The sequence below is a fragment of the Mobula hypostoma genome, chromosome 18 (assembly GCF_963921235.1).
Source record: "Mobula hypostoma chromosome 18, sMobHyp1.1, whole genome shotgun sequence".
NCBI classification, from domain to species: Eukaryota; Metazoa; Chordata; class Chondrichthyes; order Myliobatiformes; family Myliobatidae; genus Mobula; species Mobula hypostoma.
The window spans coordinates 7,095,969-7,107,973 of record NC_086114.1 but is presented as its reverse complement, the minus strand read 5'-3'; the positions used below and the strand labels follow the sequence as shown (position 1 = coordinate 7,107,973).

The following is a 12,005-nucleotide window of genomic DNA, read 5'->3' as shown; positions in this document are numbered from 1 at the left end:
TCTCCTACTTTCCAAGGAAAGTATGTCCTCACCTGTGCAACTCAGCCCCTCAAGTCCTGCCAACATGCTGTAAATCTTTTCTGCTATCGTTTCACTGTAGTGACATATTTTCTATATCACAGAGACCAAAACTGAACACAATACTCCAGAGTAATACACATAAAATGCCGGGGTAGTTCAGCAGGTCAGGCAGCATCTGTGGAGGGGAATAAGCAATCAATATTTTGGGCCGAGACCCTTCATCACACGGGAAAGGAAGGGGGAAGAAGCCAGAATAAGAAAGTGGAGGAGGGAAGGACTACTAGCTGGCAGGTGATAGATGAGGCCAGGTGAGAGGGAAGATCGGGGAGGGACGAAGTAAGAAGCTGGGAGATGATAGGTGGAAGAGATAAAGGGTTGAAGAATAAGGAATCTGATAGGAGAGGACAGTAGGCCAAGTGAGAATGGGAAGGAGGAAGAGCATCAGAGGCAAGTGAGGAGAAATGAAGAGGTAAGTGGGGAGCCAGAATGGGGAATGAAGAAAGAGAGAAGGGAAAGGGGGGCAAAAAATACCAGAGGTTAGATAAAACCAATGTTCATGCCATCACGTTGAAGGCTTCCCAGATGAAATCCTCCAACGTGAGAGTGGCCTCATCGTGGCAGTACTCCAAATGCAGCTTTACCAGTATTTTGTACAACTGCACCATGACCTCCTGACTTCATACTCAACAGATAATCCTATGCTAAAAATATTAAGTGCTGCACACTCGGATAGTGTTCCAGCAGAGTCCAAGTATTTGTTTTAAACTTTAATCGATAAGGAAGGACAATCTTTATTTAAATTTCACTTAGATGGTTTCTAACAAGTCAAAGTAGATGTATTGTCAAAGTACATATATGTTGTCATATGCTACCTCAAGATTCATTTTCTTTCAAGCATTTTCAAGAAAATAATGAAATACAGTAGAATTTGTACAAAAAAACTACACATAAATAAAGACTGACAAATAACCAATGAGTAAAAGAAGACAAATTGTGCAAATAAAAGATAAACAATACTTCCAGCGTGAGTTATAGACACAGCAGCATCTGTCCACAGTCCACCTGTCCCTACACCTCCTCTCTTGCCACCATTCAGGGCCCCAAACAGTCCTTCCAAGTGAGGAAACACTTCACTTGTGAGTCTGTTGGGGTCATCTATTGCATCTGGTGCGCCCGGTGCAGCCTCCTCTACATCGGTGAAACCCGACGCAGGTTGGGGGACCGCTTTATCGAGTACCTCTGCTCCGTCGCCACAACAGACAGGATCTCCCAGTAGCCACCCACTTCAGCTCTGCTTCCCACTCCCATTCAGATATGTCCATACATGGCCTCCTCTACTGCCATGATGAGGCTAAACTCAGGTTGGAGGAGCAACACCTCATATACCGTCTAGGTAGTCTCCAGCCCCTTGTTATGAACATAGAATTCTCCAACTTCCAGTAATTCCCTCTCCCTCCCTTCCCCTATCCCTATTTCACTCTGCCCCCTCCTCCAGCTGCCTATCACCTCCCTCATGGTTCCGCCTCCTTCTACTTCCCATTGTGTTTTCCCCTATTCCTTCTTCACCTTTCCTGCCTGTCACCTCCCTGCTTCCCTTCCCCCATCCCTTTACCTTCCCCCTTACTGGTTTTTCACCTGGAACCTACCAGCCTTCTCCTTCCCACCCTCCCCCCACCTTCTTTATAGGGCCTCTGCCCCTTCCCCCTACAGTCCTGACAAAGGTTTCCGGCCCGAAACGTCGACCGATCTTTTCCATGGATGCTGCCCGACCTGCTGAGTTCCTCCAGTGTGTTGTGAGTGTTGTTCTGTCCACAGTTAAGTGGGGCTTGTTGGTGGATGCAAGAGACCAGTGAAGGTTGGCAGAGGACAGCTCTGGACATGAGGGAGGACTTCTCCCTCCAACCCCTACCCTCAGATAGTGCATGGGAGGAGTCTTTATGCTAACTTGAGAGGTTGTTGGATTAAGCAGTAGAATTATTATTTTTCTTGTAGTTTAATTTTCCTATGCTCGTTTGTATTTTTATATCATCATCTATGTACACATAATTGTTCACTGAGTTTTCAAGTAATTATGATCCAGTTGCCTCTGTAATTTTGAGGAAACGTCTTGGTTTCAGTGGTGGGTGTCAGATTACTTGAATCTGATGCTCTTGTTGGTTAACTGTTGTCAATGGAATTTCTGTTATCTCTCATCTGGTATGAGAAGACCACAACTACTATTTAGTCTGATTTCCTTTATTTCTCTTCCTCACGTTTCTCCTTCTTCGCTGGTGTAACATTTAATAAAACAGTGAAAGGCAACGAGTTTTGTGCCTCATTCTTGACTTCTGAAAAAGCTTTCGATCAGTCCTGTGTGAAAGAGAATGCTTGCAACAGCCCCACTCTCCCCAGTTTCACTACCTTGATATTCATGTTCATGTCTCTGCTGTCTGAGACTTGAACCTAAGTAAACCACCCAGCGAGCCCCCTGCTGACGCAAAGATCATTTTTGAAAATACTTGTACCTTCGGTAAACAAATCCCGTTCGAGTAAGGAATTTGGTGAACTGCCCAGGCGCATCCTGGGACACTTGCCTGAATCAAATCGGCTCTATGTGAAGTCTGCTGTCTGCATCGTTTACTTCATGTTGGCACATCAAAGAAATATGACCTCCCTTTGAATGGAAGGGTTTTACTCACAGCTTCTCACTGTAATCGCTGTTGTGGCACTGGGTTTATCAGGATATTGGAAAGGAGGAGGGTATGAACATAAATTTCACAATCTCATCCTTTACTCTTTCTCAATTTCCTTATTGAGTTCTGGTGAAAAAAGTGGTGGATACAGACTAGTCAATCACAGGAAAACCCCTTCCCACCACTGAGCACATCTGCAGGGAGCACTGCCACAGGGAAGCAGCATCCATCATCAAGGACCCCCACCACCCCAGGCCATGCTCTCTTCTCACTGCTGCCATCGGGAAGGGGGTACAGGAGCCTCAGGACCCATACCGCCAGGTTCAGGAACAGTTATCATCCCTCAACCAACCAGCCCCTGAACCACAGTGGATAATTTCATTCACCTCAACACAGCTGATTCCACAACCTATGGACTCACTACTCATGCTCCCAGTATTTACTTATTTATTTTGTGTTTGCAAGTTTGTCTTCTTTTGCACATTGGTTGTTTGCCAGTCTTTCTTTGTATATAATTTTTCGTTAATTCCATTTGTATCCACAGTACTATGAATGCCCACAGGAAAATGAATCTCAGAGTAGTATATGGTCATATATAGAAACATAGAAAATAGGTGCAGGAGTAGGCCATTCGGCCCTTCAAGCCTGCACCGCCATTCAGTACGATCATGGCTGATCATCCAACTCAGAACCCTGTACCTGCCTTCTCTCCATACCTCCTGATCCCTTTAGCCACTAGGGCCATATCTAACTCCCTCTTAAATATAGCCAATGAACTGGCCTCAACTGTTTCCTATGGCAGAGAATTCCACAGATTCACCACTCTCTGTGTGAAGAAGTTTTTCCTCATCTCGGTCCTAAAAGGCTTCCCCTTTATCCTCAAACTGTAACCCCTCGTTCTGGACTTCCCCAACATCGGGAACAATCTTCCTGCATCTAGCCTGTCCAATCCCTTTGGGATTTTATACGTTTCAATCAGATCCCCCCTCAATCTTCTAAATTCCAGAGAGTATAAGCCTAGCCGATCCAGTCTTTCATTATATGAAAGTCCTGCCATCCCAGGAATCAATCTAGCGAACCTTCTTTGTATTCCCTCTATAGCAAGAAGGTCTTTCCTCAGATTAGGGGACCAAAACTGCACACAATACTCCAGGTGTGGTCTCACCAAGGCCTTGTACAACTGCAGTAGAACCTCCCGGCTCCTGTACTCAAATCCTCTCGCTATGAATGCCAGCATACCATTCGCCTTTTTCACCGCCTGCTGTACCTGCATGCCCACTTTCAATGACTGCACTTCGATAATGAATTTACTTCGACCTTTGGTTTCCATTTCACTTGATTGTACAAAGCATGTTTGGTCAGTTAGTGGAAGTAGGTGGCAGATGCTGGAAACCTAGAGCAACCTACACAATGTGCTGGAGGAACTCAGCAGGTCAGGCAGCACCTATGGATGGGAATGCACAGTCAAAGTTTACTCCTGATGAAGGTTCTCGTCCTGAAAAGTGGACTGTTTATTCCCTTCCATAGATGCTGCCTAACCTGCCGAGCTCCTCCAGCACGTTGTGTGTATTGCCCTGAAATAGGTGGAGTTGTAGACAATGTAGTCACGTAGAAATTTGAACACTACAGCATACTACAGGCCCTTTGGCCCATTGTATGATACCGATCTTTAAACCTACTCTAAGATCACTCTAACCTTTCCCCTTCCCTCCTACATAGCCCTTCATTTTTATCCCATTCATGTGCCTAAGAGCTTCTTAAACAAAAGGCTCATTTCAGAGTCTAAATCAGGAGCGTGACAATATTCCTACATTCTATTAGTTGCATAGGATTTGTTTCTTGATGCACTAATTTTGTTTTCGCCTTTTTATTTTTTTTTTTTTTTTTATTTGCCTTTAGATATGCCTAAAGTGCACATTTTAGTTTAGCTTTGTAGTGTGGACCTCTACAGGAGGTAGAGTGCCTGGTAATTTCTAACCGTAGGGGGAGCCAGTTTTCTGGTGCCCCCGTGACAGTGGGAACATGCGGTGGCACTGACTGAGATGCATTATTTGGGGTGACGGGTTCCTGACAGTATTGGGTGATGTGGCTAGATTGGGAAGCATGTGCAGTTTGCTCTGGGTTTACTGGGTAGTGTTTCTGTTGCAGTTCTGGGCTGTGCTGACTTCCAGGGAGTGGGGCAGTAAAGTTCAATAGCATCACAACTTGTGGCCACCACAGGCAGGGGGCACGGAAGAGGCAGAGGTTCATTCAGGGGGTGATGAGCACCCAGTATCCCACACCTGCCTGCCCCCCACCCCCACCAGTCCTGCTTCTGTTCACAGCCCATTAGCCCCACACTCCTGAGGGCTGTGAGGACCTCTGCTGCAGCTGATCTCACCTTTGTGCGAATCCATAAGACCATAAGACAAAGGAGCAGAAGTAGGCCATTCGGCCCATCGAGTCTGCTCATCTCCGCCATCAGCGGGTCAGTCTGTGACAGGGTGCCTGTCACTATCGCTTGGCGTCAGCTGTCATATCCTGCAAGCTGCAAGCATTCACCAGTCAGGGCAAGATGTGCTGAACACAAACACACACACACACACACACACACACACACACACACACACACACACACACAGTTCTTGTGTTCATATTCACTCTGGGTCTCATGTCCAAAGTTCAAGCTGCATCATATATGTCACCATATATTACCCTGAGATTGCAGACAAACTGCGAATGTGAATAATAGATAAATAAATAGGTAACTAAATCATACTGAGTACACGAATTGTAGAGTCCTTGAAAATGAGTCTGTAGATTATGGAATCAGTTCAGCGTTGAGGTGAGTTGAATTATCCACGCTGGTTCAGGAGCCTGATGATTGATGAGTAATAATTGTTCCTGAAACTGGTCTCATACGTCTCAGACAGGGTAAGACAGGCAGATTTCCTTTCCTGAAAGCAATTAGCAAACTAGATGTGTTTCTGCTTTCATGGTCACTCTTACTAGTGGTAGCTTTTTATTGCAAAATTATTTCATTAGTTGAATTAAAAATCCCCGATGTCTGTGGTGGGATCTGAACCTGCATATTCAGGTCAGACATCCATTCCTCCGCAGATGGATTTGATCCTTAGTGTGTAAGCTTTACTGGCCCCTCTTATGCTAGAATTAACCTTTAAGCCTTCAACAGGGTTTTCGTTATAAGACTCTTTATCTGGCGACTGGATAGAAAATATCATCAGAATATGAGTGGATTTAATTTAATTCCATGAGAGTTGATGAAAAAAGTGATCAAAGGAAGCCAGGGTAATAAGTTAGCAGTATCTTTAGGTTGGAAGAACCATATTCTCATAACGACTGACCTGAACAAGGTAAATGATCCCCAGGATCAGAACCAGGTTTACTGTCACAGGCACTTGTCATGCCTGTCCTAAGAGGCAAGATCACTGTCTCCTCCTCCCCTCTCTCCTATGATCCACTCTCCTCTCCTACCAGATTCCTTTTTCTCCAGCCCTTTACTTTTCTCACCCACCCGGCTACACCCATCACCTTCCAGATATTGTCCTTCCCCTTCCCCCCACCGTTACCCTGGCATCTTCCCCCCTTTCTACTCAGTCCTGATGAACGATCACAACCTGAAACATCGACTGTTTATTCCTCTCCATAGATGCTACCTGACCTGCTGAGTTCCTCCAGCATTTTGTGTGTGTTGCAGAATTTGTGATTTGTGACTATAGCACAATATAGGCAGAGCAAGTTATTATAAGTTACAATAAATCACTATAAGAACATAAGACATAGGAGTGGGGTTAGGCTGTTCAGCCCAACAAGTCTGTCCCCACCATTTCATCATGGCTGAATTATTATCCCTCTCTTCTCCATTCTCCAGCCTTCTCCCGGTAACCTTTGACACCCTTAGTAATCAAGACCCTATCAGCCTCCACTATAAATATACTCTGTGACTTGATCTCCACATCTCCACAGCCATCAACTCCCCAGGTTCACTGCTGTCTGGCTAAAGTACTTCCTTTATATCTCTGTTCTAAAGAGACATCCTTCTGTCCTACATTCCCTCACTATACGAAACATCCTCTCCATGTCCACTCTATCGAGGCCTTTCAATATTCAAAACTACTATAAGTTAAAGAAATGTAAATAGTGACAACGAAATAGTGAGGTCGTGTTTGTGGATTTGTGGACCATTCAGAAATCTGATGGCGCAGCTGAAGAAGCTTTACCTAAAACGTTGAGTGTGAGCCTTCAGCCTCCTTTAACTCCTCCCTGATGGTAGTAATGGGAAGAGGGCATGTTTTGGGTGGTGAGATTTGTTAATGATGGAGGCTGCCCTTCTTCAGGCTTCTTTGGTGACGTTTCAAATCTTCCCAAACTCCTCGTGAAGTATGCTAGCAGGCCTTCTTCACGATTGCGTCAAGGTGATGGGCCCAAGGTCAATCCTCGGAGATGTTGCCTCCCAAGGGTGGGAGCGGCCACAGACCAGTACCGTAAAACATCAGTGCCGCTGGAAATCATCTCCATTTACCTTCTACCTCTTACAGGGCAATGGTGTCCCCAGTCAAGTTGAGTTTAACGTCACGTGAGGTACAAGTACAATTAAACATTGGCTTGCAGCAACTTTACAGGCACGTAGATGCAGACAACACCCAGAATGACTGGCTGTCCGTCGTATCCGGCGGTGCCAGTTAGATTTGTGTAGTCCTGTTGTGTGTTCGTAGATGCTGCTGAGTCCAAGTTGTGAGTGACAACGGACATGAAAACTGCTGGATCGGGGAGTGCTTTCCTTCTTTGTCGGGCAGCGGTTAGTACTGCCGGTCGTCTGCCCTCCAGGTTGTTGTGAGCAGTTCTAACCAAGCTTGCCAGCCACTCCGGTCTTGCGCACTCCGTTCCAGCCGTTTTAGTACGAGCCCAGCGTGTGCCATGTTAGCTTTCACGCAGTCTTGGAACCTCTCACAGGACCTGCTCACTAAGGTGATACATTATCCATAAAATAATTCTATACAGTGAAAAAAGAATATACAACAGCAAACCCTTACAGTAAAACTACAAAAACTTATTTTAAGGTAAGCCTGTAGTTGTGTCAGAGTAGTCTATAATGTTCTGTTACTAAGGTAGGTTAGGATTGTGCTGGTTGGTTCAAGAACCAAATGGTTAAGGAGTAGTTGTTCCAGAACCTGGTCCCATGGGTCTTCATGCTTCTGTACCTTCTGCCTGATGGTAGCTGTGAGGAGATGGCATGCCCTGGGGATCCTTGATGATGGATGCCTGCTCAGGAGGCAGTGTGTAGTGCAGTGAGCTTATCAATCGGAAACTGATGTTGAGTCACTCAAATGGATGTTGGTGTCAGTTACAAAGTGCTTGGCCATTGCGAGAGTCGGATAGCCGTTGCATCAGGATCAGGGTTGCAAAGGAGGAAAGGGAAGTGGGAAGATCTGGGGAAAGGAATTCCAGAGCTTAGGCCCTTGGCAACCGTAACCATGGCTGACGTCAGGTGAACAATTAAAATTAAGGGATGATCAGACAGAGACAACGAGAGACTGCAGATGCTGGAAATCTGGAGCAATGCATGCAAAATGCCGGAGGAACTCTGCAGGTCAGGCAGCATCTATAGAGAGAAATGAACAGTCAGCATTTCAGGCTGAGGCCATTCATCAGGAACGGGGCAGAATAAAAGGTTGGAGGAGTGGGAGGAGCGTGAGCTGGAGGGTGATGCTGCCTGACCCAGCGTGCGTGTGTCGCTAGAGACGGTCAGGTCCTGTGGTTGGATTCGTAAACACAAAATAATCTGCAGATGCTGAGATCAAAGCAACACTCACAACATGCTGGAGGAACTCAGCAGGTCGGGCAGTGTCCGTGGAAACGATGAGTTGACGTTTCGGGCCTTTCCAACCCTCCCCCACCTTCTTTATAGGGCCTCTGCCCCTTCCCCCTACAGTCGTGACAAAGGGTTCCGGCCCGAAACGTTGACTCATCGTTTCCACGGATGCGGCCCGACCTGCTGAGTTCCTCCAGCGTGTTGTGAGTGTTCCTGTGGTTGGATTGGAGCATGAAGGTTTACATGGATGGTATGGATGATTACAGCCAAGCCGAGATTCCGTGGTCACATCAAGATCAGTTCGTACCTAATATTCTGTGCGGAAGACCATATGAAGGTCTTGACTTATTTCCGATGATCCCAGTCACCCTTGTTTGGAAGAACTGGGCCGTCCATCTGAATGAAGACTTTGTTTCTGGTTCGCAGAGGGACGATCAATCAGACTGAGATAGGCCAAGTAAACAGTAGCTCACCATGGTCTGGGGAATCTGATTGGAGCAGAACGCGAGATAAAGGCAGTGTGGGAAGGCAACTGTTTACATCAGAGTTCCTGAGGGAGAGTGGAGGAAGCTGACAGGGGTGGAATTTTCTCCAACATCTTTATTACTCTTGTGGTTTTGAGAAAATTTTTGTAGTGTTTTCCAGAGAGAGTCAAAGTCCGTGTTACTCAGACCCAGTGTGTATGTGACAGAATCTTTGTGGAAAAGTTATGCTTCCATATTTAGCAATATTTTAGCATACTTCAATCAAGTTACAGTTTTGTTTCACAATCAATTCTGTCTTGTTAGTGTAACAGTCTTACCTGATGACTTTTTTCTGAAATCACATCTTGACTTAAGCCGACTACTAGGATTTAAGGCCATGTCTTTGAGAAATTATGGAAGCACCTTGGCTTCCAGAGTTCAGCTGTGCTGCAGTTCGGGGTTCCAAACCCTCAGAATGCTTCGATGTAAAATACAGAGACAGAAGAAGGCCATTCTGTCCTTCAGGCTGATCATAGCTGATCATCCAAATGCTAAACCCCAACATTCCCCCCTTAATACTTCGAACCTTTTAGCATTAAGAAATAAATCTACCTTCCTGGATATATTTATCAATGTGTGTGAATGTTTGCTTCCTGTTTGTGGTGTGGATCGAACTCCAGTGCACAGAAACGTAAGAAGCTGCAGAGAGGAGTGGACTCAGTCCATTACATCAGAATACATCCCTTCCCACCATTGGTAGTATCATTATGAATATGTCCCTTCCTACCATCAGTAGTATCATCATAAATACATCCCTTCCTACCATCAGTAGTATCAACTTGAAAATGCCTCTGAAAACAGCATCTATTATCAAACATCCCCACCATCCGGGCAATGCCATGTTCTCGCAGCTACAGTTAGACAGAAGCATGAAATCCCACACCACTAGATTTAAAAACAGATACTTCCCTTCAATAGCTTGGTTCTTGATGCCAAATTCTGAACATTAGCTCAACATAGTAACACTATGACCACTTCACGAAACAATGGGTATTTTTTTCTTCTAATTATGTTTTTCCTTGAGTAATTTTTATGTAATATGTTTTTCTTGTGAATGATATTTGCCTAATGCGATGAGCCTGTGCATGTATATAATTGTGAATATAACAATAAACTCAACTTGGCGTGTGTGTGGGTGTGTGTGTGTGTGTGTGTGTGTAAGAGATGATGTGAATACAGCAACACACACAAAATGCTGGAGGAACTCAGCAGGCCAGGCAGCATCTATGGAAAAGAGTACAGTCGATGTTTGGGGCCGAGTTCCTCCAGCATTTTGTGTGTATTGCTTTGATTTCCAGCATCTGCAGATTTTCTCTCGCATGTGAATACACTACGTGTGACTTTGTATGTGTGCTTCTATGTTTGTCTGTGTCTGGGAGAGTTTGTTAGTGTGTGAGTATAGTTATTAAGTTACTTATTTATAGGATGTCAACTTTAACTTATCAGTAAACAGTGGAGGGAAAATTAAGGGATTAAACTCAAGGGAATCCCTCCAGAAGTGAAGGCTGCACTGCTGTGCTGTTGAATGGGCCGACAGCACAGGTCCTGCAGAAGGAGTTGGTGCCAACCTGGTCAGGTCAGCTGTTGCTCCGTGACATCATGGCAATAGAATGTCGCCTCTTGCTCACTCACTCACTGTCACCACATGTCATTCTGCAAAGACAAATCGCTCTGAGCCGTCTGTGATGTGCCTCAGTGCATTAGTTGGGCTCTCAGATCCCCAACCAGTAATTCCGTTTTTTTTTGTTTTGCAGAGTGGAAGAGTTTAATGGCTTACAGGTAGAAGGCAGGAAGAGAGAATAAAGATGAACACAGTAACATCAATGGATAGACACATCCAACAGACGAATGATCGACTGCAGTGTATTAAACAGGTAAGGAAAAATACTCCTCGGCAGTGCCTCACCCCTCGTCCCCCTTTTGTGTGTGGTAGGTCATGTCTAAGTTTTTCAAGGAAATTGCAAGGAATGTTTATGAAGCCAAGGCAATGGATCTTGCCTACATAGACTTTAACAAGGCCTTTGACAAGATCCACATGAGAGATTGGTCAAAAAGATTCAGCCGCTTGGCATTCAGGATGAGGTAGTAAATTGGATTCGACATCGGCTTTGTGGGAGAAGCCAGAGAGTGGTAGTAGATGGCTGCGTCTCTGACTGGAGGCCTGTGACTAGTGGGGTGCCGCAGGGATCGGTGCTGGGTCCGTTGTTGTTTGTCATCTATATCAGGGGTCCCCAAGCTTTGACCGGTTTAATATTGACAATATTCTTGCGGACCGGCCGACTGGGGCGGTGGGGGGGGTGGTGTTCAAGTAGGGTTAAACTCACCTCAACATGCCTTTTACAGTAAAACTTTCTCACTCCCAAATAAGGGACAAAAGTAGCAGTCAAATCCCAGGACCCTTTACCCCAGGAAAGACTACCATGACCATGAAGCCTTGCGCGGGCATTTGTGTGCGCATGCGTGACGTATGCATGTAATGTGCGCATGTGCATACGTGCCGATATTTTCCCCCACGAATCGGTTTTGCCTTCATCTTTCCGACTATACGTACATTATTTCTACTTTATATAGGCTGTGTATTTATAATATCATTCCTGCTTTTACTATATGTTAGTGTTATTTATTTTCGGTTTTAGTGTGTTATTCGGTATGATTTGGTAGGTTATTTTTTGGGTCTGGGAACGCTCAAAATTTTTTCCCATATAAATTAATGGTAATTGTTTCTTCGCTTCACGTCATTTTGACATGAAAGGGTTCATAGGAACGATTTACCTTAGTGGGGGAAATACGAGACAAACCAATTTAGCCCAATATACGGGATGTCCCGGCAAATACGGGACAGTTGGCAACCCTATGTTCAAGTTCAACAGTGCGTGACAGGGAATGAGGAAAGGTGCAGCTGACTCATATCGTTTCCTCGCGGCCCGGTAGCACATGCTTTGCGGCCCGGTACCGGTCCGCGGCCCGGTGGTTGGG

General features: G+C 45.4%; 1 protein-coding gene across 10 annotated transcripts in view; it reads left to right on the top strand.

Moving 5' to 3' along the window:
• The window catches only part of zmiz1a (zinc finger, MIZ-type containing 1a), a 446,537-nt gene that overhangs the window by 237,232 nt on the left and 197,300 nt on the right, over window positions 1–12,005 (top strand). For all 10 annotated transcript variants that reach the window (XM_063070398.1, XM_063070409.1, XM_063070399.1 and 7 more), the window contains one exon: window positions 10,784–10,903. In XM_063070398.1, the coding sequence (XP_062926468.1) occupies window positions 10,835–10,903 (69 nt within the window). In that variant the 5' untranslated portion in view covers window positions 10,784–10,834. The remainder of the gene's footprint in view (window positions 1–10,783; window positions 10,904–12,005) is intronic.